This window comes from Pelodiscus sinensis, chromosome 5, assembly GCF_052426305.1.
Source record: "Pelodiscus sinensis isolate ZL-2025 chromosome 5, ASM5242630v1, whole genome shotgun sequence".
Lineage (NCBI taxonomy): Eukaryota > Metazoa > Chordata > Testudines > Trionychidae > Pelodiscus > Pelodiscus sinensis.
In genome coordinates this window covers 44085024-44112455 of record NC_143056.1, presented here as the reverse complement: position 1 = coordinate 44112455, position 27432 = coordinate 44085024, and the positions used below count along the sequence as shown (strand labels likewise).

General features: G+C 46.3%; 3 protein-coding genes across 9 annotated transcripts in view; 1 reads left to right on the top strand and 2 right to left on the bottom strand.

Moving 5' to 3' along the window:
- Positions 1-1111, bottom strand: part of PGF (placental growth factor) — a 28202-nt gene extending 27091 nt beyond the window's left edge. The window contains exon 1 of the mRNA XM_089778435.1: positions 52-1111. Coding sequence (XP_089634561.1) covers positions 52-54 — 3 coding nt within the window. The 5' untranslated portion in view covers positions 55-1111. The remainder of the gene's footprint in view (positions 1-51) is intronic.
- A 5595-nt stretch (positions 1112-6706) lies between these two features.
- EIF2B2 (eukaryotic translation initiation factor 2B subunit beta) lies at positions 6707-15840 on the top strand. Its single transcript, XM_075926866.2, has 8 exons — positions 6707-6969; positions 7922-8042; positions 9196-9344; positions 10543-10706; positions 11053-11148; positions 11788-11925; positions 12868-12934; positions 14594-15840. Exons 1-8 carry the CDS (start codon positions 6807-6809, stop codon positions 14749-14751), a joined length of 1056 nt encoding a protein of 351 aa, XP_075782981.1. The 5' UTR covers positions 6707-6806; the 3' UTR covers positions 14752-15840.
- The window catches only part of MLH3 (mutL homolog 3), a 32908-nt gene continuing 21270 nt past the window's right edge, over positions 15795-27432 (bottom strand). For 6 of the 7 annotated variants that reach the window (XM_014570804.4, XM_006117760.5, XM_006117759.5 and 3 more), the window contains 5 exons: positions 24230-24389; positions 19946-19969; positions 19638-19716; positions 17956-18107; positions 15795-16249 (listed from right to left, as the gene is read on the bottom strand). In XM_014570804.4, the coding sequence (XP_014426290.3) occupies positions 16178-16249; positions 17956-18107; positions 19638-19716; positions 19946-19969; positions 24230-24389 (487 nt within the window). In that variant the 3' untranslated portion in view covers positions 15795-16177. The other variant, XM_075926863.2, reaches the window with a different exon arrangement.

Genomic DNA, 27432 nt, shown 5'->3' with positions numbered 1-27432 from the left:
TCCTCCCTTCACCCCCCCCCCTCGGATGGTCCGTCCATTGGCCCGGCCTACCATGCCTCAGTTGTTGGGGTCGGGTGTTGGTCCATGTCGAATCCGGGAGCCAATCGTCCGCCCTGCCTTCTCGCCCGTTCGGGCCGCTCCCTCCGTGGGCGTCGCGTCCCGACCGGGTCACTGCTGGAGCCCGGGCTAGTGTCCCGTCTGCGCTGAGGGCTGGCCTGGGATCCCCGAGCGCGGGGTTGCGCCCCCAGCCGCGGTCGGGTGCATCCCCGGTCCGTCCTGGGACGCGGCCTATCGCCCGCTCCCCCGGAGGAGAGACCTCCTCCCTGTGCCAGTGGGGCGTTTTAAACTGCCCCGCCGGCCCTGACGTCGGCCCCGCTCCCTTGCTGACGTGGCCGGCGTGTCTGCGGCATCCTGAGCGGCGCTCGTGGCCCCTCCCCCTGATGCCCCAGGGTGGGGGCTGTCTGCCTCGCGTCGGCGCAGCCGCGGAGGCAGATTCCGGCTGCCGCCGCCGCCACAGCCACGGCCTTGGCGACGGGGCGTTCCGCCTGCCGCCGCGCGAGTCCCCTGGGCGGCCGGACCCCCGGGAGTGCGGGCCCGCGGCGGCCCGTCACACTTCCCTAATCCTTCACATTACATTTAAGTGCCATTAGGGCTCATTCCCTTCCCTCCCTGGGTCTTTGTGGCTTGCTTCACAAGCTGTGTGTTGAGCTTGTGTTTGTTTGCTTGTTTGTTTGAAGGAGTGTGTGCTGTAGCTGGCAGTTGGAAGCTGTAAGCTCCTAAAGGTTTGAAATCTAAAAGCCTCTGTTAACTGGCTGAGCCTTAGTCAGGGGGCGGGGCTATCAGGAACGCCAGGGCTTTATAAAGCAGTGAGTCAGTGACCAGGGACCAGCAAACAGGGAGTTTTGAGAGGGAGTGGGAAGGGGCCAAGGTACACTTGCCATTCTTTATAGTTTAGTTTAAAGGTTTTAATAAAAACTTCCTGATTTAACTAGAAACCCTATCAATAACCTATGTAGCTGTAGAAGAGAATGCAGGCAGAAGCCCAGCAGCAGAGTGGGGGCTATCTTGTTTATTGCATTCATTGTAGCATGTATGATTACCTGCCTTAATGGTGGTATGTGTATTCGGTGCAAGGAGCTCCTGGCCCTCAGAGACCGCGTACGGGGTTTGGAGGCCAGGGTGGCTGAACTGGAGGAGCTGAGGGAGGCAGAGAGGTACGTAGGTGAGGCTTTTTGGGACACTGTAGAATTGCCCCACCTCGGGTCAGACAGCCCCTGCACTATTAAGGAGGATGAAAGGCTCAGGGAAGGAGACCAGTCAACGGGAGCAGAGGGAAACCTTCCCATAGTTGGCACTCTCCTTTCAGATGCTGGGGTATCCTCTCGCACTGAGGTTACCTCTCTGGGGGAGGGAACTCCAGTCAGTAGGAAAAGGCAGTTGTTAGTAATGGGAGATTTGATCATTAGAAATGTAGATAGCTGGGTTTGCAATGACCAGGAGAACTGTATGGTGACTTGCCTGCCTGGTGTGAAGGTTGCGGCATCTAGATAGACTTTTGTATAGTGCTGGGGAGGAGCCGGTGATCGTGGTACATGTTGGTACCAATGACATAGGGAAGGGTAGCAGAGATGTCCTGGAGGCCAGATTTAGGCTGCTAGGAAACAGACTGAAATCCAGGACCTCTATGGTGGCATTGTCAGAAATGCTTCCAATTTTACGCACAGAGCCAGGGTGGCAGGCAGAGCTTCAGAGTCTCAATGCGTGGATGAGACGATGGTGTAGGGAGGAGCGGTTTAGCTTTATAAGGAACTGGGGAAACTTTTGGGATGGGGGAGCCAATACAGGAAGGATGGGCTCCACCTAAACCATAGTGGATCCAGACTGCTGGCACTTAACATTAAAAAGGTCGCAGAGCAGTTTTTAAACTAAGAGATGGGGGAAAGACGATTGGTGCGGAGGAGCACATGGATCGGACAGAGACGTCTCTTAGAGGAGAGTCTATTGATAGAGATTCTCTAGGTTTTAGTCAGGAGGAGAGGATGGAAGAGGATAAAGTATGGGCCAGATCAGACGAAAAACATTCACATAAAAAAGAATCTGACACATCAGAAAAGGGCAGTCAAATAAACAATGACAAGTTTTTAAAGTGCTTGTACACAAATGCTAGAAGTCTAAAAAATAAGATGGGTGAACTAGAGTGCCTTGTGTTAAAGGAGGATACTGATATAATAGGCATCACAGAAACCTGGTGGAGTGAGGACAATCAATGGGACACAATCATTCCAGGGTACAAAATATATCAGAATGACAGAACAGGTCATGCGGGTGGGGGAGCGGCACTATATGTGAAAGAAAATTTAGAATCAAATGAAGTAAAAATCTTAAATGAATCAACATGTTCCATAGAATCTCTATGGGCAGTAATTCCCTGCTCTAATAAGAATATAACAGATATTATCGATCACCTAACCGGGACAGTAATAGTGACTATGAAATGCTAAGGGAGATTAGAGAGGCTATCAAAATAAAGAACTCAATAATAGTGGGGGATTTCAACTATCCCCATATTGACTGGGTACATGTCACCTCAGGACGAGATGCGGAGACAAAATTTCTTGATACCTTAAATGACTGCTTCTTGGAGCAGCTGGTACAGGAACCCACAAGGGGAGAGGCAATTCTCGATTTAGTCCTGAGTGGCTCGCAGGATCTGGTCCAAGTGGTAACTATAACAGGACTGTTTGGAAATAGTGACTTTAACATTCCTGTGGTGGGAAGAACACCTCAGCAGCCCAACACTGTCGCATTTAATTTCAAAAAGGGGAACTATGCAAAAATGAGGAGGTTAGTTAAATAGAAATTAAAAGGTACAGTGATTAAAGTAAAATCCCTGCAAGCTGCATGGACTCTTTTCAAAGACACCATAATAGAGGCCCAACTTAAATGTATACCCCCAAATTAAAAAACATAGTAGAAGAACTAAACAAGAGCCACTGTGGCTTAACAACCATGTAAAAGGAGCAGTGAGAGATACAAAGACATCTTTTAAAAAGTGGAAGTCAAATCCTAGTGAGGTAAATAGAAAGGAGCATAAACACTGCCAAATTAAGTGTAAAAACGTAATAAGAAAAGCCAAAAAGGAGTTTGAAGAACAGCTAGCCAAAAACTCAAAAGGTAATAATAAAATGATTTTTAAGTACATCAGAAGCAGGAAGCCTGCTAAACAACCAGTGGGGCCCCTGGACGATCGAGATACAAAAGGAGCACTTAAAGACGATTCATTGCGGAGAAACTAAATGAATTCTTTGCTTCAGTCTTCAGGGCTGAGGATGTTAGGGAGATTCCCAAACCTGACCCATCCTTTGTAGGTGACAAATCTGAGGACTTGTCACCAATTGAAGTGTCATTAGAGGAGGTTTTGGAATTAATTGATAAACTTAACAGTAACAAGCCACTGGGACCAGATGGCATTCACCCAATGGTTCTGAAAGAACTCAAATGTGAAATTGTTGAATTATTAACTATGGTTTGTAACCTATCCTTTAAATCAGCTTCTGTACCCAATGACTGGAAGATAGTTAATGTAGCGCCAATATTTAAAAAGGGCTCTAGAGGCGACCCCAGCAATTACAGTCCGCTAAGTCTAATGTTAGTACTGGGCAAATTAATTGAAACAATAGTAAAGAATAAAATTGTCAGACACATAGAAGAACATAATTAGTTGGGCAAAAGTCAACATGGTTTCTGTAAAGGGAAATCATGTCTTACTAATCTATTAGAGTTCTTTGAAGGGGTCAACAAACATGTGGACAAGGGGGATCCAGTAGATTTCCAGAAAGCCTTTACCAAGGTCCATCACCAAAGGCTCTTACATAAATTAAGTTGTCATGAGATAAGAGGAAAGATCCTTTCATGGACTGTGAACTGGTTAAAAGACAGGAAACAAAGGGTAGGAATAAATGGTAAATTTTCAGAATGGAGAGGGGTAACTAGTGATGTTCCCCAAGGGTCAGTCCTAGGACCAGTTCTATTCAACATATTAATAAATGATCTGGAGAAAGGGGTAAACAGTGAGATGGCAAAGTTTGCAGACGTTACTAAACTGCTCACGGTAGTTAAGACCAAAGCAGACTGTGAAGAACTTCAAAAAGATCTCACCAAACTAAGTGACTGGACAACAAAATGGCAAATGAAATTTAATGTGGATAAATGTAAAGTAATGCACATTGGAAAAAATAACCCCACCTATACATATAATATGATGTGAGCTAATTTAGCTACAACCAATCAGGAGAGAGATCTTGGAGTCATCATGGATAGTTCTCTGAAGACATCCACGCAGTATGCAGCGGCAGTCAAAAAAGCAAACAGGATGTTAGGAAGCAGTAAAAAAGGGATAGAGAATAAGATGGAGAATATCTTGTTGCCCTTATATAAATCCATGGTACACTCACATCTTGGATACTGCGTACAGATGTGGTCTCTTCATCTCAAAAAAGATATACTGGCATTAGAAAAGATTCAGAGAAGGGCAACTAAAATGATTAGGGGTTTGGAATGGGTCCCATATGAGGAAAGATTAAAGAGACTGGGACTTTTCAGCTTGGAAAACAGGAGACTAAGGGGGGATATAATAAAGGTTTATAAAATCACGAGTGATCTGGAGAAAGTGAATAAGAAAAAGTTATTTACTTGTTCCCATAATAGAAGAACTAGGGGCCACCAAATGAAATTAATGGGCAGCAGGTTTAAAACAAATAAAAGGAAGTTCTTCTTCACAGAGCGCATAGTCAATCTGTGGAACTCCTTGCCTGAGGAGGTTGTGAAAGCTAGGACTATGACAGGGTTTAAAAAAGAACTAGATACATTCATGGGCTGTGTCTAGACTGGCATGTTTTTCCACAAAAGCAGCTGCTTTTGCGGAAAAACTTACCAGCTGTCTACACTGGCTGCTTGAATTTCCGCAAGAACACTGACGATCTCATGTAAAAAATCAGTCCTTCTTGCAGAAATACTATGCTGCTCCTGTTCAGATAAAAGTCCTTTTGCGCAAAAGCTTTTGTGCAAAAGGGCCAGTGTAGACAGCTCAGATTTGTTTTGCACAAAAAAGCCCCGATCGCGAAAATGGCGATCGGGGCTTTTTTGCACAAAAGCGCGTCTAGATTGGCACAGACACTTTTCCGCAAAAAGTGCTTTTGCGGAAAAGCGTCCTTGCCAATCTAGACGCTCTGTTCCGAAAATGCTTTTAACGGAAAACTTTTCCGTTAAAAGCATTTGCGGAAAATCATGCCAGTCTAGACGTAGCCATAGAATTTAAGTCCATAAATGGCTATTAGCCAGTATGGGTAAGGAATGGTGTCCCTAGCCTTTGTTCGTCAGAAGGTGGGAGATGGATGGCAGGAGAGAAATCGCTTGATCATTACCTGTTTGATTCACTCCCTCTGGGACACCTGGTATTGGCCACTGTCGACAGACAGGGTACTGGGCTAGATGGATCTTTGGTTTGACCCAGTATGGCCATTCTTATGTCCTTATGTCATGTCCAGCATGTTACAGAGATGTAAAATCCCATTTAATTGGCTAACCATTTAAACATTTAACGATTAAAGGGAGTGAGCAGGGGCGGGTGGGGTGTGTGTGTGTGTGTGTGTGTGTGCGCGCGCGCAATTTCTTCTCCTCCTCCATTGTTTTGCAGGCAGGGGTTGCTCCAGTCTGGCCAGAGCACCCCCTAGGCAGGTCAGAGCAGCCCCTACCTGTAGGACACCTGGGCCTGCCACAGGCAGGGGTTGTGTGGGAGCAGCCCCTGTCCACAGCAGGCCTGCCCTAACCTACTGGTTAACCCTAGCCGGTAAGCTTCGCCCATTGAAGCTTATTGGTTAACTCTGCACATCTCTAGTATGTTATTGGGCCTTTCCCGCCAACATATACCTGGCACATGCAACTTGCTTTGTGCATCCCTTATGCCTCACACACATGCAGACATCCCAACAGTCCCAAGTTTCACAGGACTGTTCATTTTGACACACAACTCTGCTCTGTCCCAATGGAAAATGAACAGTTCCCACATTCAGGGCAGCCTAGGAAGGGGAGCAGTAGGCGGGGCAGTTTTCCCTGGGCCCCCAAACCAAGGGGCACTGCCACCTAGGCTCAAGATCACAGCGCCACTGAGGCTGAGCTGTCCCTCTGCGGTCTCTGGCCGGCCAGCCAGCAATGCAACCCACATAGGCTAGGTCGCAATAGGAAATCTGGCCTGCCAAGGGGCAGAATCCCACTTCAGCCATTTGAAATGCTGGGCGGCCTGCCCGGGGGTCTCGCTTCATGCGGCCTCCCCCACCCCCCGAATGTCCCAGGCCCCGGCGTCTTGTTCCCCCTCCCCAGCACCCCAGGCACGTGGCTCCCTTCGTCAGTCCCCTCCTCCCGCGCCAGGCACGTGGGTCTCACTTTGCCCACGTGGAAGCCTCCGCTAGCGCCACCAACCCAGCCCCGCCCCCTGCAGAGCCCGCGCGGCCGGACTCGAAGGCGGGCTCTGCAATGACGCCAGCTTGGGGCAGGGTCAGTCACAACCTGACCCCAGACGAAACACACACTACCCGCGTGCCCTACGCGCTGACGAAACCAGCGCCCGAGAGGCGCCTCAATCTTCTCTGCGATTGGCTGAAAGGCCTGGACTGGGCGGGAAGTGCATGGCTCTCGGCCAATGGCAGCGGACTGAAGCGGAAGTGGTCCGGTTTTGGGCTGGGTCCGGGTGGGAGCGGTGCCCTGACTAGATCCCACAGTTCCCAGCTCGGTTCTGTCCCGCCGCCAAGATGCCGGGCGCGGCTGAGAAGGAGTCGGAGCTGTCGGAGCGGATCGAGGCCTTCGTGGCACGGCTGAAGCGGGGCGGGCAGCGGCTGAGCTCGGAGGAGGCGGCGCGGCAGACGGTGGGGCTGCTGCGGAAGATCATCGCCCATGGGCGCTGGGGCAGCGCAGGTGAAGCGGGGCGGGCAGGGCCCCCTCCCCCCAGCCCCGTCCCGCTGCCAAGGGGCTGAGCCGCGTCCGAGATTCGGCCGCTCCGCTCGGCCCCCGGTGTCCCTCCCAGTCACAGGCCCAGGATCGCCCTTAGGGTTGCCAGGTGTCCAGTAGTTGAGCTTTTTGTTCGGGAAACAAAGAGAGAAAATATAAATGTCCGGTATTTTCTAAATCGGATGTAGATTGTGATGCAATGTCAGGTGTGTCCGGTATTTTTGTTGAAACCATCTGGCAACCTAAGTCCCCTGCATAACCCCCCCTCCCCGGGGTTCTTGGCTCTTGCACTGATCCCCCTCCCCCCCAATCAGGGCCTGCCCCAGGGGGTTAGCTCCTTAGCGAGCCCCACTCTAGTCTGGGCTGGAAAAACGCTCTCTGCTGCCCACCGCATGTCTGGGCTTGGGCTACTTCCTTCTGGATATGGAGCCTCATTTTTTTTTCTGCCTTTTTGTACGCCCTGTTGGATTTCTCCCTCCCTGCTGGTATTTGTATGCACTGCTAAATAAGTCGAGAGCTACTGCAGACCCACTCAGTACTCACCATTCCCCCTCCCTGAACTCAGGGCTTTACTGTTTATGATCCTTTTATCAGTGTGACATCCAAACCACTTTGACTTAGTTTTGTGCGTGGGATTTAGTGATATACTGTGTGAAGAAATACTATAGTAAAAATACCATCTCATCAAGTTTGGAACGATCTCTCCTGTATAGCCCACCTGTGCTTATGGCTTTATTATTTTCTAGGTCGCAGTGCTAGGTTTTCTGTTTAAATATTTGTTCCAGTATGTTAGTAGCAATTGAACCAGGTGTAGGGCTGTTGAAAGGAGATTGGTTTTAAGGTAATAAAGAGCCAGTGGCTGGGGAGTTATGTTAGGCTGTGATCAAGACTTGGCTGGTAAGCCACTCTCATGTTTCAGGGGAGCTGATGGACCTTATTCGGAAAGAGGGCAAGAGAATGACTGCAGCCCAACCATCAGAGACCACTGTGGGAAACATGGTGCGGCGAGTGCTGAAGATAATTCGTGAAGAGTATAGCAGGTCAAGCTCTCCCTTCCCCCTGCTGCCTGTGCGTATCCAAGTTAGGAGACTCCCAAGTCCTGGGAGAAGATCTTTCTGACAGAATCATTTGTATTCTGTATGGTGTCTTCTTTTGCTGTCTTGCTGTTCATGTGAGACCTCTTCAGAAGTCTAAGCTTATTTTCTATGCTACAGCTCAGATCCAAGCTCTGAGATCAATCCACCAGAGATCAATTTAGTGGGTCTAGTTAAGAGTGCTCTGCAGTCTACCCCTTTCCTTACCCCAGACGAGAAGAGTAAGAGTAAACTCTCCCATAAACCCTCCCACAATAGTGTAGATGCCCAGGTAAATCAATTTAAGGTATGTTGATTCCAACTGTATTATTAATGTAGCTGCAGTTGCCATACCTTAGGTTGAGTTACTGTGATAGTGTAGATGTAGCCTAAATGAGATGCCTGTGGTCCTTGTCCTCAAAGTTTTTCCTTCAAGATTAAACCTCTTTAATTCCTTTGTAGAAATGTTTGTAGTCCCTATGAGCCTTGTAGTTTTCCTGCAACTGACATTTCCTCTAGTACAATGGTTCCCAAATGTTTTGGCATCACGCCCCCCCTTTTTGATTTTTGAAAAACCCTCATGTCCCTCCCCCCCCCCCCCAAAATAGCAGCAAGAATTGTTGAGCCAAAAAAAAAAAAAAGGAACTGAGTGGGGCAGCAAAACTTGATGGTGGGGAAGGCTGGGTCGCCTCGCGCCCCCTTCTGGAATTTCTTCATGCCCCCCAGTTTGGGAACCTATGCTCCAGTATATATTACTGTTGTGTGAACCTCTGCTGCAGAACTTTGTGTTCTGACCATGTATTACACATGCTGTTCTTTGCCCACTTTCTCAGGAGAGAGAGTCTTTGAGCCAGGCTGTTCCATGTACCTCCTGCAGCTTTCAGCATTTACTTAGGTAGTTTTCAGAAGGTACAGTTGATTGGCAAAGCTTCAGGTAGCTTTCTGCCACAGATAGCTCTGGATCCTGTTTGAGAAAGTGGGTGTGGCTCCCTTATCCAACCGTTGATAAATGAGGCCCCTTATTTCTCTGCTCTGGGAAAAGCAGCTCCTTCCATAGGCCTTCATCAGGTTATTTACTTGTGCTCTCTTCCTGGTGTGATGGGCTGTGTTCTCTCCATAGGCTCCGAGGGCGCAGTGAGGAGAGTGATCAGCAGGAGTCACTACATAAGCTTCTGACCTCTGGAGGGCTCAGTGAGGATTTCAGCGCTCCCTATCCCCTACTCAGGGCTAACGTGATTGAAGCTATTAGTGAGCTGCTGATAGAGCTAGGTGGGTGAACTAAGACCATCCTATCAGAGGGTGGGAGAAAAGGCTGCTCATGGGATTATGGATGGAGAAGATCCTGTTCCCAGCTTGAATGGAAAGCATAGGGAGCTGTGAAGCTCAGTTTTGCATAATGTGTGTGTTCTAGGGATGAAAAAAGAGTAGTCGAATAGTTGACTACTCACATTCCCCCCCGCCCTTCCTGCTTCTGATATAGAGGCAGCCAGGGAGGAGGGAATGCAGGAGCTGATGCTGGGGGTGTTCCACTTAAAAGCCGGTCCCCTGCCTCCTGGTTTGTACTATGTTTAAAAGGCGGAACTGCAGCTTGGGATCCGGTGTGCGCGGGGACCGAAGCGGTCTTCACTCAGGTCCCTGACTGCTGCAGCTCTGCATTTTGAATGTAGTAAGAGCTGCCAGGCATAGCGTGGGACCCGGTAGCTCTTACTACATTTATAAGGCAGAGCCACAGCAGTTGGGGGCTGGCACGAGGTAGGACTGCTTAGTCCCGGCTCGAGCTACCCCCGCTGCGGCTCTGCAATTTAAACATAGTAGGAACTAGGTGCATTTAAACTGCAGAGCTGTAGCAGGGGCAGTTAGCACTCCTCCCCATTGAAATTCCATCGACTGCTCGATTAGCTGATTAATCATAATTTAACATTCCTACTATGGGAAGGGTTGATGCTGGTCCTTTCTGCTCCCCTTGGAATTTTCAATATGCCTTATTTCCTGGGCAGTTTGGGAGCCTGTGGAAGTCAGATTACAGTGCCCTTTATGCTGCCACAAGGCACTTGCAGCCAGGCTCTAGCTTGGTTGGAGCTGGTGCAAGGGCTGTGGAACTGAGCTCAGGCTGCTCCATCAGTGCTCATGTTGCTGTTGGAGTGAAGAGTGATGTGACACAGCCTAATTTGGGGAACAGGTAATAACTTCATTGCCAAATCGGGGGTCTCAGTGTTCAGCTAAGGAATGTTGTATCCTTTCATCAGGTTGTAAGTCAGAATCTCACATCTCTCCCTGCCAACCCAGAGCTCTAAAAAGTTCTGTCAGATTATTTTTTTTAATTGGCCTGTGAGGTAGCTCTGGAGAAAGGGAATTGCAGTTGTGTGCAGTGGCAGAAGGCCTTCTGTTGGTGCTGTCTGTGGCTGGACTCAGTATGGTAGGTATTAGGCCTGACTCTCCTCTCACTGCTGGATGGCTTCCCTTGCAGAGGGAACCACGGATAACATTGCAATGCAGGCGCTGGAGCACATCCACTCCAACGAGGTGATCATGACCATTGGTTATTCTCGCACCGTGGAGGCCTTCCTGAAGGAGGCAGCACGCAAGCGGAAATTCCATGTCATTGTAGCAGAGTGTGCACCCTTCTGCCAGGTAGGACCCTGCCTAGCCGTGTTCTCCGGGCCCTGTCTGTGGTATCTGCAGTGCTTTATCTATCTTAGGAGGAGCAGGTGTCCAAATAACAGGTACTTCTGCTCAGCATGAGGGAGGATCCTGGCTGCCCCAAATGACTGCTGGCTGTGGCCAAGAAGTGGGGCAAACTCATTGCTTCCCCCACCAGTGATTTAGAGGACCACATATATGCTATATCCCTGACATGTTTCTGGCTCAGAAAATGTAGCTTCTGGCGTGAGCTGAATGTGTCTGGTACTGCATAGAGTCCAGCGCTGGAGCTTCATTGTCTGGTCCCTCAAGGCTCACCAGAATCTCTCTTCTACAGGGTCATGAAATGGCCGTCAGTCTGTCCAAAGAGGAGATTGAAACCACTGTCATGAGCGATGCAGCCATCTTTGCTGTCATGTCTCGAGTTAACAAAGTAGGTTTGGTGGGGGGGTGGGAGGGAAGAGTCAGGAAGTGCTGGGCTCAGGCCTCATAGGGCCATCCATAGGCAGTGTTGTCAAGTGAGTTTGCTTCGCATAGCAAAGACCCCAGAGAGAGGTGGTGAGAGTGCATCTCAGGAGGGGGTTAATATTTACATCTTGTACCCAGCACAATGGGAATGCTACTGTACAGACATATAGAAAGAGAACCCCTCCCCCCCCCCTTGGATCTGTGACTCCTTTCCCCTACCTATCACAATACATTGCAAAGTGCACTAGGGATGTCAATGTATAGTTGACTATACGATTAACCGGTAAGCCTAGGCTCATTGATTAATCTTGTCAATTACTTAAGAACATAAGAATGGCCATACTGGGTCAGACCAACAGTCCATTCAGCCCAGTATCCTGTCTGCCGACAGTGGCCAATACCAGATGCCCCAGAGGGAGGGATCACAACAGGTAATCCTCATGTGATCCCTCCCCTGTCACCCACCTCCAGAGAAACAGAGGCTGGGGACACCATTCCTACCCATCCTGGCTAAAAGCCATTGATGGACCTAACTTCCGTCTCCTCCAATTACCTGGTATCTAATATCCCTAAAGTGCACTAATAACTAATTTGTACTTGGAAGGTGATCATTGGTACAAAGACAATCCTGGCCAATGGTGCGTTGATCGCTGTAAGTGGAACTCATACTTTGGCACTGGCAGCTAAACACCACTCCACTCCTCTTATTGTCTGTGCACCTATGTTCAAGCTTTCACCACAGGTAAGTGTAGCAACTTTGATTACAATCATTTGCCCTTTGTGGGGTGGGAGCATAGCTCAGTGGTTTGAGCACTGGCCTGCTAAATCCAGGGTTGTGAGCTCAGTCCTTTAGGAGGGCCATTTAGGGATCTGGGGCAAATCTGTCAGGGATGGTACTTGGTCCTGCCATGAAGGCAGGGGACTGGACTCGATGACCTCTCGAAGTCCCTTCAAGTTCCATGAGAGGTATATCTCCATATATTCTATATCTCCTGGCAAACAGAAGGGCCTATCTTGCTTGTGAAGTGAGGAATGAATAGCACTGACTGGCTAAAATACCGGTTGGCAACCTGGAATGCTTCTACCAACCCTGGTAATGCACCTTGAGCCCTAATACAAGGGCACCCCTCCCCATTGATGCACTTCTCCCTAACAGCTCTGCTAATGCAGCTCAGGTCTTTGCTCCAGCCCTGACTGCCAGATATGCTGAATAGTGGGCTCTTGTGATATAGGCTAACATCCACTGGAGCCTGAGAGCTACCATACTAATTTCCCTTAATTCAATGGTGATTTGAACTCACATCTTCAGAGGTGAAAGGAAATGTTTAGGACTTTCCTGCTCTGGTCCTTCGATATTGTAACACGGATCCTGTTTCAAGTCACAGAAGAGTGGCTTGGAGCAGTCATGTCTCTCCCCTCTTGTCCTATCAGGATTTCCTGTAGAGCAGCCACAACATAATCAGGCAAAGGACTAGGAATGTGTGGCTCATCTGAATCCCTTGCTGCAGTTTCACCTGCAGTTGCCTTGCACATTCCAGACTAAAGCTGCAGGTGACTGCTGTACCTTCTACAGACTTAATTTGTAATGTAAAGCATTTACTTAGCTCGATCCCTTCCAGCCCCAGCTCGATATGGTATAATGGGGATTGGTGGCGTCTTCTGACACTATTGCTTTTTCTTCCAGTTCCCTAATGAAGAGGATTCATTCCACAAGTTTGTCTCCCCACAAGAAGTTCTGCCATTCACAGAAGGTACTGGGCCTCTTTTTTGTGTGGGATTTTGAAGAGGAACTAACAGGGTTGATTACAGCTGACAGGAAGTGACACCCATCTTACAAAGTTAAAGACTGGATTAGCTTGTAACCAAAGGCAGGAAACACTTCCCATTGTCTTAAGCTCCGGAATGATTTTAACCTCTGTCCTAATGTACATGCAATTTGGCTGATGGGAAGAATGGAACAGGGTTACTGCTGAACTCCATACTTGCAGTTGGGTTCCTGCCCTACGGAACACTTTTTTTATTCATGTAATAATTTTTTTTAAAATCAAGTTTCTGGTGATGACTGCCTGCTGGTGGGTGGCACAGACCTAGTATAATGTCAGAGAAACCAAGTTAGCTTCTGCATAGCTCTCATAAGTAGTGGGACTTCCTGGCTGACATGGTTATGTTTCTACCATGTGGCTTAAGAAAGATGAATTCAAATTGGAATAGATACAGAGATGGGCTACTAGGCTATTCAGAGGAATGGAGAATTTTCCTTACAAGAAAAAAACCCCCAAAGAGCTTGGCTTGTTTTGCTTAAGAAACCAAAGGCTGCAGGGAGATGTGATTGATTTCTAGGAGACACTAGGCAGTGAAAGGACTGAAATTAAGTGCCAGTGTTGGCACAAGAACAAAGGGATATAAAATTGGCCATTAAGTTTAGGTTTGAAATTAGATGAATGTTTATAACCATCAGAGTAGTAAAATTCTGGAACTGCCTTGGCGAGGGAAGTAGTGGAGACAAAAACCCTAACCTGTTTTAAAACTGGGCTTGATTCATTTATGGAGGGGCTGTTATGGTGCGGTTGTCTACAATGGTATATCACTCATCTACAACTGCTGTTAGCAAATATCTCTAATGGCTGGAAATAAAACACTACTAGCTGAGGAGGGCAGAGTTATTACAGCCATTTCTTTTGGGTCTTGTCCCCATGCTCACAATCTAATTGATCACCATACTGGGGATAATATGTTACAACCCTCAGACCAGAGTGGCAGAGACCAGGGGAGGGGAGAAGGGGTTGCCTTTTCCAGTAGTATGGGGCACTAGTCACATGCTGGTTTGAATAGAATAAATGGTGGAGTCTCTGTAACTTGCTCTCTTTACATCAAGATTTGAGTTATTCAATCCTAACTGAGCCAGTGATTCTGAGCCTATTGCAGGAAGTGTGGGTAAAGTTCTGTGGCATGAGACATAGGTCAGACTATGTGATTGTGATGGTCCCTTTGGGCCTTAAATTCTGACATTTCATCTTCTAAAAGATGAAAGATCTGGTGCCCATTTATGTAGCAAACAAACTCCCACATGAGTGTTTCTGTGCAGCAGGACCCTGCAAGCGCCGGGCTATGGCAGTTTTGGGCCTGTATTGTGGCATTTTGCAGATTTTTCAATCTGAAGGTTCTTTTGCTTAGCAACAGCCATCAGCAGGGAAAGTTCTATCATACTTCTCAAGACTGTTCTCTATACCCATAATTCAAATAAACCTAACATGTTGAAGCTGTCTTGAATGTTATGCCATCTCAGTGCTGACTTTAGGGGGTTGTGGGACAAGGGTCACATCTTGTGTCCAGGCAGCGTATAGTGAAACCATGCTCCACATCATCTTGTCCATTGCTCATCTCTAATTACATGACTGTTTCCTTTTCAGGGGAGATCCTGTCAAAGATCAGTGTTCACTGTCCGGTGTTTGACTATGTTCCCCCAGAGCTGATTACTCTCTTCATCTCCAACATTGGGGGTAATGCACCCTCCTACATCTATCGCCTCATGAGTGAGCTCTACCATCCTGATGATCATGAACTCTAAGTTCTACTGGCTTGAACTGCCTTGGTGTCCAGGCTCTTCCTATCTTGTTCCTTGAGGAGATCCAGCAGTTAAATGAACCCAGGACTGCAGAAATGGGGGTGACTGTCTTCAGAAGGAAGCATCTGTATGGAGTACAGAATTCCTCCCTAGCCAAGAGCAGTAGAGATCCTGGCTTTGCTTCTGTCACCTGTATTACAAGCCCCACACAGCAGTCTTTAATCTATTTTATTTTTGGAACTGTTGCCATTCTTGTGTATTTCCACAAGTTCTGATTTGATAATGGACAAGGTATAAATGGGATTCTGCTGTCATGAAGCTGCATTACCTTAGTGTGCTACAAAAAAGATTGCTTGTAGTATGTGAGCATTTTATTCTTGTATAGAATATTAGCCAACAGTATTCTTCAAACAGAAGCAGCACAGTGGCCCTGGTGATGAGCTGTTGTTGTAGCAAGATAGCTGTAGTGACTTTGATAGATGCAAACTAAAAGGCCTTATCCATTCTTTTTAGCTGTGTCTGGCAATAACAGAGCACAGCAATTCTACATCACAATTTAGGGTAAGAAATGAAATACCCCCACCCCTTTTCTGGCTTTGTTTAGACTAAAATTTGCTGAGCCAGGATTCTTGCTTTTAATTTAGGCACTTAAATCCTGTGTTACAGTAATGTTTATAAATAAGTAAATATGAACTTGTAACATAACCCCTTACTGGGATAGAAATAAACCCCAATCTAGTTAAATCTGCAAGGTGAATTGAAGAGCAGAGGGAAAATAAAATTAGAGTATGAGCAGGGCTTCTTATCCTAGAAATGCTCTAGGATCCTTAGTTACTTTCTCTAGTGAACTGGCTATATTTTTTGAGATCTCCCCTTCACTTTGAGAAGAGGACGGTGCTGTGAAAGCTGCAGGCAAGAAAAACAGCAATCTGGGGTTGTTCTGCTATTAGACGCTTGGTTGACTAGTGACAGTTTTGGTTCTTTTATGGTCTGACTCTGCCTACAAAATTTGAGATCAACTATACTCATTCCAGTCAGAAAGAGGCTGAGGAAAGAGCTGTTGGTTTATTAATAAATACTTAGCCCTCTATACTTCCAGAGCATTGTAAATAGATTAAAACAACCCTTCTATGAGTCCTGCCATTCTCAGAAGAAGGGAATTTAACACTTTCAAGTGTGAGGCACTTTCTACCATTGAATAGCCAGTTCTGGACACACAGTATAGTCTGTCAACATAGGAGTATACATTCCCTGGGATGATCTCTGCTCCTCAAAAGGTCAACTGTGCAGGTAGGATTTCTGACACCACAATGGCTCAGGAGTTGTATCTAAGCAAGGAACACTAGTTTCATGTTGCTGGCTAGAAGTTTGAGGGGTTGTGTGACATCAACACGCCTGGAGAGGCTGGTTTTCACCTCACAGTTCTATACTACTGTCCTTGTTTCCCAAACAGCTGCCAGGCTCGGGCCATTCTCCGCAGTTTAGCCAAATTAGGTTTAGGCTGGTAGGAGAAAAGAGAACAACAGAATTGATACATAGTTTCATTAAGCAAAAGGGATTTTACTGACCTCCACAGTCCTCTCCCTCACAGACAGATGCTTAAGTGTTTTATCAAATCTAATTTTAAGTGTCCTCCATGACTTCCTTAGTAGATGCCAGTTTCTCAGTCTCATACAGTGCTTTGGCAGCAGAGTGGGTAAATCTACTGCTATTTGAAAGGCTGAATTATTTAGGATGATGGGAGTTATAAGCAAGAGACATGGGATGAAATATAGAAAAATCTATGCTGAACACCAGGAGAACATTTTGACATGTTTAATTTTAAACACTATAAACCCATGAAAGTAAATGGGGGTACTCTTGTGAACACTCTGAAGAAGTGGGTTGTGCCCATGAAAGCTCATGATGCCCTCTACATTTTTTGTTAGTTTCTAAGGTGCTGCAAGACTATTTGTTGTTTTTTAAGTTTTTCTTGTGAATAAAGTTACTCACCCTCTTGTTTACAGGATCAGGGCCATACTATTCAATTTACTTTCGTAAAATTCAAATACCCTACCAGAAGTATAATTTAAAAATAGTTCATTACAAACTTTAGATGAAAATATACAATAGTACATATTTTTCAATTAATTTTACAAACCCTCAATTTGATTTAAAAAGCCAATCCGTGTAAAAATGTTCTTCTAATGTTCAGCCTAGATTTTCTTTATTTCATTCCATGCCTCTTGGTTGTAACTCCCATCACCCTAAATAATTCCACAGTAGCAGATTTACCCATCCAGACACAGAACACATGTACTGTTTTAGGTAGTCATTTCCTAAGAAACTGAGTTATGAAAGAATAGAAAAAAGCAAGAGTACTGATATGCTGTGGGATATCCCATGTACTCAACATGTTTATGGAACAGCACACTTAGTAGGGAGCTTTAGAAAGGGGCACATTATTGGTTCTTTCCCCACTACTAGTTATCTCTTACATAGTTAAAATCTAACTTAAAAAACAACAAATGGTCTGGTAGTCTGTAAAGTGCTAACAAAACATATGGATGGTATCATGAGCTTTTGTGGGCACAGCCCACTTCTTCAGATGACTGGAGTTTATCTAGTTAAATCTATTTAGTTTTAGTCTTGTTCTCTCCCTCATAAGTCTGCAATTCCCTAGCCATTTTTTGTTGCTCCTCTTTGAACTTGCTCCAGTTTGTCCTTATATATGAGTTTATGACAATGTTTCATTGACAGAATGTTACTAATAGTGTGACCCTCTAAGATGACACAGGATAGCTGAATAACCATTGTCAATGGCCACTTACTAAGCCTATGCAACTTCAGGAAGCAATAGTACAGGAAATAGCATTTTAACAGTAGGATTCTAAAGGCAAATATGCAATACACCATGTGAGTGGAGTCTAAAATAGCATCTGGCCCTTTGTGCCCAATAAAGTCGCATCCTTCATTTATACACAATACTGTGGGGAATAATACAGGAATAGTTAAGGGAGGAACAGGAGCTATAGATTTATTTACACCACATGTGGTCAATGGTTATTTCAGTCAGGATACCGCTGCTTGTATTAAGTGGTGGATACAGAGCAAACTGTGTTATTGGTTAATCTGAATTTGGATGAAAAGAATTAGCAAGATTTAACACATCTTTTCAGACAACACACCCTGTGCTTGTGTTTCTCCACCTAGCACTTCACACTGTACCTGCTTTTCCTGCTTCAGATGATCTATGTCTGCAAGTGGCATCATGGAAGGTCTTCCATGAGCACACTGGAAAGGCAGCTGGCAAGAGGACAAAGCTTCAATAAGTTGGCAGCTCTCCTCCTTAGTCAAGCTGTCATTAAACTTAATAGCTCCTGAAAAGAGAGGCAAATTACAGCATGTGCTGGCAAGAGTTCAGCTCAGCTAACAAGCTCCCCTCTGGGAACTATGGATGGCACAGAAGTTAATATAGGCAGCTCCCACTTCCTTCCCCACCCTGAGACCACAAACCAACAGCACAGGCCACAGTACACCATACTTCAGCTCCAGTTAATCAGACCCCCCCCCCTTCCCCCCCAGAAGCCTCCTGGCACATACACACTAGTTTCTCCATAGTCTAAACTTCTGGGTCTTGTCTGAGGCTGCTAGTTGGCAGGGCAACTATTTCCTTGCTTCCAGATGCAGACAAGGCAACAGGAATAACTTCTTCTGGAACTAAAAACAAGGTCACTCCACAAATGAAGAGTAACCAAAGTTAAGAGACTGAATACCTTACCTAGGGTAAATCTACACAACATTATTTCGAGATAACTAGTGTTATTTGAAAATAACTTCATCCATGTCTACACAGCAGGCAACTATTTCGAAATAACGTCAAAATACTGTCAAGCTGGAGGACTTCTTACTCTGACTCCTGTAACCCTCATTGTACAAGGAGTAAGGGAAATCAGAGGAGGAGTGCTCTATTTCAAAATAAGTGCTGTGTAGATGCTACCAATTTTGAAATAAGCTATGCAATTGACGTAGCTCCATTTTGTGTAGCTTATTTCGAGTTAAGCCCTACTGTGTAGACATACCCTTAGAGCCGGAGTACCACCTCAGTAATCACTCACTCTTTCCCACAACTGGGCATTTAATGCAACCACTGCAAATCCAGGCAGGATAATAAGGTATCTCTGGTACTTTAACAATCTTTATCTTTCCTAAACTACAGAGAGTGTGAGAATCTATGGTTTCATTTACTTCCCACTTTAACAGTTTGTACCCTTCAATTCAGAAAGGTACTTGGTCCTGCTCTTCTAGCCAAAAGAAGTCTTTTCTGTAGTCTGCTGCCCGTAAACTCTAGTGTTGTGCCATTGCAACAGTACTACCAACCCATATGTGTCTTTTAGCCATAAGGGGAATATTAATGCAATATGCAACATCACTGCTGGCATGAAGAGCTAGAATTACTGCCGCCTGCTTTGGGCTTCTGAAAGCCCAGAAAATGCACTAGATGCTCAACATGGATCTAGACAATGGGCACTTCCAGGGGCTTCAGAATAGCATATGCTGTCATTTCTACAACTTACCATTTGGGGCAGTAAAATATGTGTTCTTTGACAATAGGGCAGCCCCTCTCCCCCCATTGAATTATAAATACTCATATAGACTGATGCACATTAGGGCTCCATTTTGTCAGCATTTCGTATCTGAATAGGAATGTGAAGCCACAATGCAAATAAGGGCAGCATGTTCTGTCCTTGGCAGACCTTTACAAAAGAGGGCAACTGCTTCCTGCCACCTAGTAGACACCCTGTCTCTAAAAACTCAGACTCCTCCAACCCTTCAATGAGCCCTGTTGTGCCACAGCCCCAGAATGTGCAGTGTAGAAATGAAAAGGTAGAGAAGTTCAGCTCACTTACCATGGCATGCTTGGGATGCCAGCACCTTTAGAAAGGTTAGTGGAAGTGTCCCTTGTGCACCTCCTGTGGTTTGCAATAGCTAAAAGTAGAAAAGAGAATATGGTCCAACTTTCCAGTCAGTATGAAAAGGAAAGAATAGTAATATTAGAGAAGGAACAGAGGAGGAAGACCTAGTAAGGCCCATCTGGTCCACATCTCCCCACTGTCAATCCTTAAGAGCTAACTGCAGGTATTCTCCAAGGTTTTGTCCCGTTCTAAGCAACAAAACTTTAAGTAGACTGACTACTTCAAAGAAGAGTACTACTTACCTCAACTTGTTCTTGAATCAACTCCTGGAAAGCAAGAGGCAGAACAATCAGTTACTATTTTTTCCCTCCTCACCTGTTACATCTGTTCTCCAAACATGGCCATATTTACTGTATCAGTTCCAAGCCACTCACTGTGATAAATAATCAGGAAGGATGGGCTAGTGGTTGGAACATAATCCTAGGCAGTGGGAGATCCAGTTTGAAGTCCCCACTCTGCCATAGATATGGACAAGTCACTTAGGGTGCATCTATACTGCACCATAAGTCAAAATAAGATACGCAATTTGAGCTACGCAAATTACGTATCTTATTTCGATGTTCTTTTGAAATAGCTTATTTCGAAATTTGGTGCTGTCTATACAGCACTTTTCTCTAAATAAATTGATATTCCAAAACGTCCTTGTGGACTGAGGTTTACAGGGATGTTGGAATAACTAGCCCGTAATATTTTAAAATAACGGACACCCTCAAAAGACACGCTGCAATGTAGACACAGCCTTAGTTCCCCTTTGCAAAATGGGGATGACAGCACCTCACAAGTACTGTTCCCTCTAATCTTTTCCATCAACGTGCAAATGTTTTCAATCCATGAGCAGAATACATTTTTATGTGCACTGAGGCATATGTGAATGTGCACCATCAGTAGAAACAAAAAAATCTAGCAGTGGGAGGCATTTGCCTTTCTCCTGAATGGTCGCACATGCACACAGCTCACAGGAAACATTGCCCATAGGGATGTTTAGAAGCTAAATACATTAATGATTGTGAATTTCAGGTATCGTATATATATAGTAGCCCAGTGTCTGTGAGTCTGTAACGCCGAAATGCTGGCTGTGCCCTCTGGGCGGCCCGTGCTGCCTGGGGAGTGCGGGGCCCAAACGGCCGCTTGTGCCACTTGCTCTCCCATGGCAACCTGGCTGAGCGGCGCAGAAGTCAGCCGAGTGCCACAGTGGGAGGCAAAGGGGGGGCAGGGCGGTGACGTGCAGCGTGACAGCGGCTCCAGGCCCCGCCTCCTGGCTGTGAACGTCACCACCCCGCCCCCCTTCACCTCCCGCTGTGGCGCTCGGCTGACTTCTGCGCTGCTCAGCCGGGCTGCCGCGGGGGAGCAAGCGGCGCAAGCGACCATTTGGGCTCCGCACCCCCCACATGCAGCACAGGGAATGCGGAGACCAAACGGCCATTTGGGCTCCACGGTCCCCCGAGTGAGAGGCAGGAGGGGGAGGAGAAGTGAAAGAGAGACAGAGAGAGAGGCAGTAGGAGGAGGAGAAAGAGAGAGACGGAGCGAGAGACCGACATGGAGGAGAGACCTGAAAATCCCATCTTATGACGGGCAAATTGGCTAGTTATATGATATAGTAGCCCAATGTCAGAGTCTGTAATGCTGAAATGCTGGCTGTTCCCTCTGGGTGGCTCGTGCTGCATGGTGAGTGCGGGGCCCAAATGGCCTCTTGCGCCGCTTGCTCCCCCCAGCGGCTCAGCTGAGGGGTGCAAAAGTCAGCAGAGCGCCACGGTGGAAGGGGAAGAGGGGAGGGGCGGTGACGTGTGGCGTGACAGCGGCTCTAGGCCCCGCCCCCTGGCCATAAACGTCACTGCCCCACCCTCCTTCGTTTCCCGCCGTGGCGCCAGGCTGACTACTGCGCCACTCAGCCAGGCCACCGCATGGGAGCAAGTGGCGCAAGAGGCCACTTGGGCTCCGCGCCCCCCATGCAGCACAAGGAGTGCTGAGCCCAAACAGCCATTTGGGCTCCATGGTCCCCCAAGTGAGAGGCAGGAGGGGGAGGAGAAGAGAAAGAGAGAGACAGAGAGAGAGGCAGGAGGCAGAGGAGAGTTGAGAGAGAGGGGAGAGGCAGTAGGCGGAGAGAGAGAGAGAGAGAGAGAGACGGTGCGAGAGACCGGAGGCTCAGGAGAGAAGACCGACGTGGAGGAGAGACCTGAAAATCCCGTCTTATAACAGGCTAATTGGCTAGTTATATGATAAAGGCCATGAGTACCATAGACAGAGGGCCAGACTGAAGTCACCATAGCGAACTACCAAACTCACTGGAATTTTCAAGATTGCAGTAAAAGGGCAAACACCATATAATTTCCAGAATCTGTTCAAATCCAGGTGCAGGCTCTGGCTGGGAGGCACTTACTGTAGGCGACTCTCAGCCAGCATATCAATGGGACCCTCAAGCAGTTTCTCTTCCAGCTGTGCACCCGCAGGCCATTCAAAACGGCCAGCTGCTGCAGCCAGACTATGTGTCTCCATTCAGGACACCCCTGGCATGGGGGTGTCTGCCTGTTGTATGTGACCTCGAGCATAGCCCAGGTATATCCCATTGGCCGGTTCCCAGCCAATGGGAGTTGTGAGGATTGTGCTGGGGGGGTAGGGGTAGGATGTAGAAATCTCCCTGCCCCCAACAGGCGTGCGCTCTGCAGAGACTCAGCAGCCTGCCACTTTGAGCAGCTTGTGGGCTGACAGTCCCACTGGGCCGCAGGACATTGGCGGCCCAGACCATCATAGCAAATATTTGGCAGGCCAGATGTGGCCCATGGGCTGTATTTTTCCCATCCCTCTTCTAATGCTTACAGGTGCAAAGAAAATCTTCAAGCGTGAACTGCAAACAATTAAAGCAATTTCTGCCTTAGTTTGCAAAATGCCTGAAACAATAGCTCTGAGAGAGATGAACTGATCCTATTTGTTTAACTTTGACACCTAATGATGACAATTAAATGTCAATTTTGTTAACTGTGTTATTATTGATCAAAGTACTCAAAAAAGAGGGGCAGTCAAATTATGAATGATCTATTATAAAACATATATGATTTTGGCATCATGAATGGATGAAGCTTGAAGTGTGATCAGAATACAAGAGATTACTGCCACTTACATTTTTCAAATCTGATTCTTGATTACAGATACTGTTTCATGCCATCAACATTTTCCAGGGAATTTCAAAGTTTAATTCTTCTCAAGTGCAACTGAAAGCCACACAGATACAAGTGGAGCAAAGGAGTCTTTAAAACAATAATGTTTTGATTTGTTTTTGTCTTTAAATGCAAGACTCCTTGCATCTCGTCCACCAGGATTTTTATTTCATACGCCTTCCCAAATCTGCAATCATCCCTAATTATATCAGTTAGGGTATGTCTATAATGCCACCCTAATTCGAACGAGGGCGACTAATGTAGGCATTCGAACTTGCAAATGAAGCCCGGGATTTAAATATCCTGGGCTTCATTTGCATGTTCCCGGGCAGGCGCCATTTTTAAATGCCCGTAGTTCGAACTACCTGCCCGCGGCTACACGGGAGGTTTAATGGTAGTTAGAATTAGGAGCTTTAATTCGAACTACCTAGTCCGTGCCGCGTGTAGCCGCAGGCAGGTAGTTCGAACTACGGGCATTTAAAAATGGCGCCCGCCCGGGAACATGCAAATCAAGCGTGGGATATTTAAATCCCAGGTTTCATTTGCAAGTTCGAATGCCTACATTAGCCACCTAGTTCGAACTAGGGTGGCATTATAGACATACCCTTACAGACTTATAGTTAGCCTAGTTATGAAACTAAAAGAAAACAAACATCACTGTCTGATGCTAATTATGCCCAATAATAATAAATTATAATCTAGTGCTTATTTTTACTAGATCTCAAAGCGCTTTACAAAGAACATCATTACTATTTAATTGAAGTAGAGAGAGATGAGCTGAGTTTCCCTGAGTTATGTCAGCAGTCAACTGGGAATATAACTGAGCTCTCCTGAATCCCAGTCCAGTGCTTTATCAGAGCTGCTCCTCTATCTAAGGTACATGAGCTCGCAGGTACTATCAATTCTGCTGCAACACAGAGCAAGAGGAGAGAAGCTAGTGGTTCACTCCTCTTCACCAGAAACAGCAGGAACCCTCTTAACCAGCCTTGTTGCTCACACTGCTGAACACTGGCCTCCACAAATCTCTTTTTATTTGTATTACATGTAAAATTATAGTCTTTCCATCTAGCCATGTAGCCTCTTATGCAATTAATAAGAAAATCTTTGCTCTGTTTTATCCCACAGGGATAGTGTAACATTGATAACTCATGCGCCTTTCATTTTCTGGAGGAGCTACTTTCTTATTTAAGATTAAAAGTACACCTGCAAAAAGGAATCCTGAGCCAAATTAACATAGTTTTGCAGAAAGCATAGCAAGGGCTCTCTTTAGCTCTCTCACTTGGGAGCCACTCTTCAAACATCCTGAACCTTTAACATAGAGCAGAATGACACCATCACAATGTAATTTGCTCATGTTCTGCATCTAGGACTAACCTCCACAATGCTTTTAGCCACAGGCTGTCTTTTCCGTCGTAATTCATTGGCCTCTCTCTCCATAAAACACAAGGGAACCTTCCCAACTAGAATTTGGGAGCTGTTGTTTTCTGGAAATGATAATTCAAGGCCTAATTCCTCCAGGCTTTTGTAACAGCATCTGAGAAGAAAATCTTAGAAATTAGATACTGAAACACCCTCTTCCACACACCTACAGGATCAGTCTCAGAGATGGATGCTTCTGCACTCCTCATGCAGAAGCTCCCCATCTCCTCCACCTACATAATAGCATTTCAGGATTTCCCAGCATTGCTTCTTTTTGAGTCCACTTTCACCTCCACATTTCTCTCCATTCAGTTTGTGCAGAATGCTGGCTCCATGTTTCTGAGATCCCAAGAGTTTGCTTTATTGTCCAGTACATGCTGGACCTCCCAAAACTGGGACTCTCTGGTCTGGCAACATCCAGTGGGACCACAGAAGTTCCTGAACCGGTGAGTCCTGGCTGGGAGCCCCAGTGGCAAGAGGGCTGGTGGCTCAGATCCCTGTAGGACTGGGGCTAGGGCCAGAGCCCCAGCAGCGCAGCCAGGGCTGCAGCAGCCCCAGTAGTGGAGTCAGGATATGGCAGCCCCAGTAGTGGGGCTAGGGCTCAGGATGCAGCAGCCATGGCAGCCACAGTAGCAGAGCTGGGGCCAGGGACGCAGCAGCCCTGGTTGTGGGGTTAGGGCCACAGCAGCATGGCAACATCTTGGTGGGGGGTGGTTAGGGCTGGCAGTGGGAAGGGGTGGTAGGCTGGGGGGCCGGTCGCAAGGGACTTCCCCTGGTCCAGCAAAATCGCTCGTTTGGTACTGATCAGATCCCCGGGGTTCTGGACCAGAAGTCCAACCTGTAGTACACTTTTTTTCATGTCTACAATTCCCTTTTCCTAAAATATGCACAGGAGGTTCAAATAACAGTGACTACAATGTATTATACACAATGCAATATTATGATAGGGCAATCACTCCCACACTATCATGGAAGGAGTTAATGAGATGGAGAAGGGCCAATTTACCTGATAGGAGATGCCTGAGGGAATTAGATTTATAAAGGTCTGGGCTACAGTAGGAAATCAGGTCAACATAATTATGTTGCTGTCAGGTGTGAAAAATCCATACCTCTGAGCGATGCAAATAAAACCACCTAACTCCCCATGTAACCTGGCTTTCCCCACTGCGAGCCGGCTCCTGCCTGCCCCCTCTGTTGGAGGCAGAAAGGGGGAGAAGATGCAGCGTCACAGGAGCTGATACGAGCAGAGCGCCGGCTTCCTGCGTGTACTGGCTTCCACCTGCCCGTCTTCGCCCTTTATGCTGCTGCCCCTCTATCAGAGGCAACATGCATGGGGGTGGGGGAGCAGGAGGCTCCATAGAATCCGGTGCTCATGGGGACCAGCTGGCTCCTCACAGGTACCTGATACAGAGACAGCAAGGGGGCGTGGGGAATGTGTGTAGTTGACAGAATTAACCGATAAGTCTGCGCTAATTGGTTAATTGTGTAGTTGTCTACACAATGACATCCCTATTCTTTGACACAATTCCTGAGAAGAGGCTAAAAACACACTAAGTTGCTATGGGGTAAGAGGTAAAGCTAATTCTTCACAAGATATAAAATGATTTAAATTAGTTTAGACTAGAATAGACTGTGTGAAACTTTAGAGGACCACAAATCTGGGAAAAGCGTGCAGCATTATGGGAGGTGAAATTCCAATGACAAATGCACACACATTAGGAGCAATAATTAGATATTTTCAGACACTATGTTGAATTCTAAATTAATTGCAACCCAAACAAAAAAACCTGTATGTCATTGTGACAGCTCAACGTGTAATGGTAGACAAAAAAAGCACACAAAATAGTATGGTAGGTATGAGACATAAAATAATATGGAAATATTATAATGTCTGTGACACCCTGTACCCCCATATTTACCATGGTAATATGATTATTATATATTTTGTTGAAAGAATGCCTTGCTGGGTGTCATTTTAGAAGTCTTGATTTGCTGAACATTAATATCCTGTTGGATGGTATGAGCTATCATTATATGTGAAGTTACAAAGTTTGTTATATGTGCGTTACTGAAATATGTTGTAAGGTTGGGAACACCCACAATCAGCATTTCAGGTAAAACAAAGGAGAAACCAGAACTGATGATGGCCCATTAAGTAGAATACACACTCAAAAGGACAGTCCTAGGAACCATATTCAATGGAGATCTCTCAGAAATAGCCTGTAGAGTTAAACAATGGAGACTGCTTGACTCATGTCATAGCAAAGGATCTTTCCAGCCATCTGGAAGAAGCTATAAAAGAGGGAAGTGACATAATCGCTTGGCCTCACTCCTGCCACTCAACACCTGGAAACATGACTGGACAACAAAGATAGTGAACTGGGGAGATGGATCCATGCTACAAAGGAGAATCCTAGCTTGTGTATTTAAGGAACTATTTCTTCATGGTTAGACATTGCTTGATTCAAATCCTGACTAGTTTACAGAACTCAGATTGCAATTCTACTTTTATTTTTAGGTTGATCAACTTTGATCTGTACACTCAGTACTTATAATCACTTAAAATCTATCTTTCTGTGGTTAATAAATCTGTTTTATATTTTAGGTAAACAAATGGGTTGTGCCTGAAGTGTAAGGGAAATTTGCTCAGGAACAAGACCTTGTGCACATCTTCTCCACATAGACAAAGAGGTGTGCTGGGTAACAGATTTACACTGGGTGAGACTTCTCACCAGGGCAAGACAATACAGTTCTGGGGTCCTAGGCTGGAAAGCTGTAGGGAATTGGCTGGAGCCTCTCTGTTGATGGTTCATGAGTGGCTGATAAAAGCATTCATGCTGGGTTTTACCCTGCCTGTGGATGTCTGTACAAGTGCAATAGAAAGCATCACAGTGTGAGAGGGAGCCCAGAGTGGTAAAACAGAGGACTCAGTGGTACCTCAATTCCACACTGGACCCCAGAGAACCCATCATAATGTCATTGAATAATACAATGGAACATTGTCACCTGGAATTCTATTTTCAGTTCTGGTCATCCTATCTCAAAGAAGATATACTAGAAATAGAAGGGTGATAAAAATTATTAATGGTCCAGAAAGATTTTCCTATTAAGAAAAATTAAAGAATATTAGAAGAGCTGGCTGAGGCATACAAAATAAT

Bases quoted from the DNA above. Each gene is read 5' to 3' on its own strand.
- EIF2B2 (XM_075926866.2), top strand. From the start codon at position 6,807: ATGCCGGGCGCGGCTGAGAAGGAGTCGGAGCTGTCGGAGCGGATCGAG. The intron at 10,707-11,052 runs GTAGGACCCTGC...TCTCTTCTACAG, and splicing joins AGTGTGCACCCTTCTGCCAG to GGTCATGAAATGGCCGTCAG. The intron at 11,926-12,867 runs GTAAGTGTAGCA...TTTTTCTTCCAG, and splicing joins TGTTCAAGCTTTCACCACAG to TTCCCTAATGAAGAGGATTC.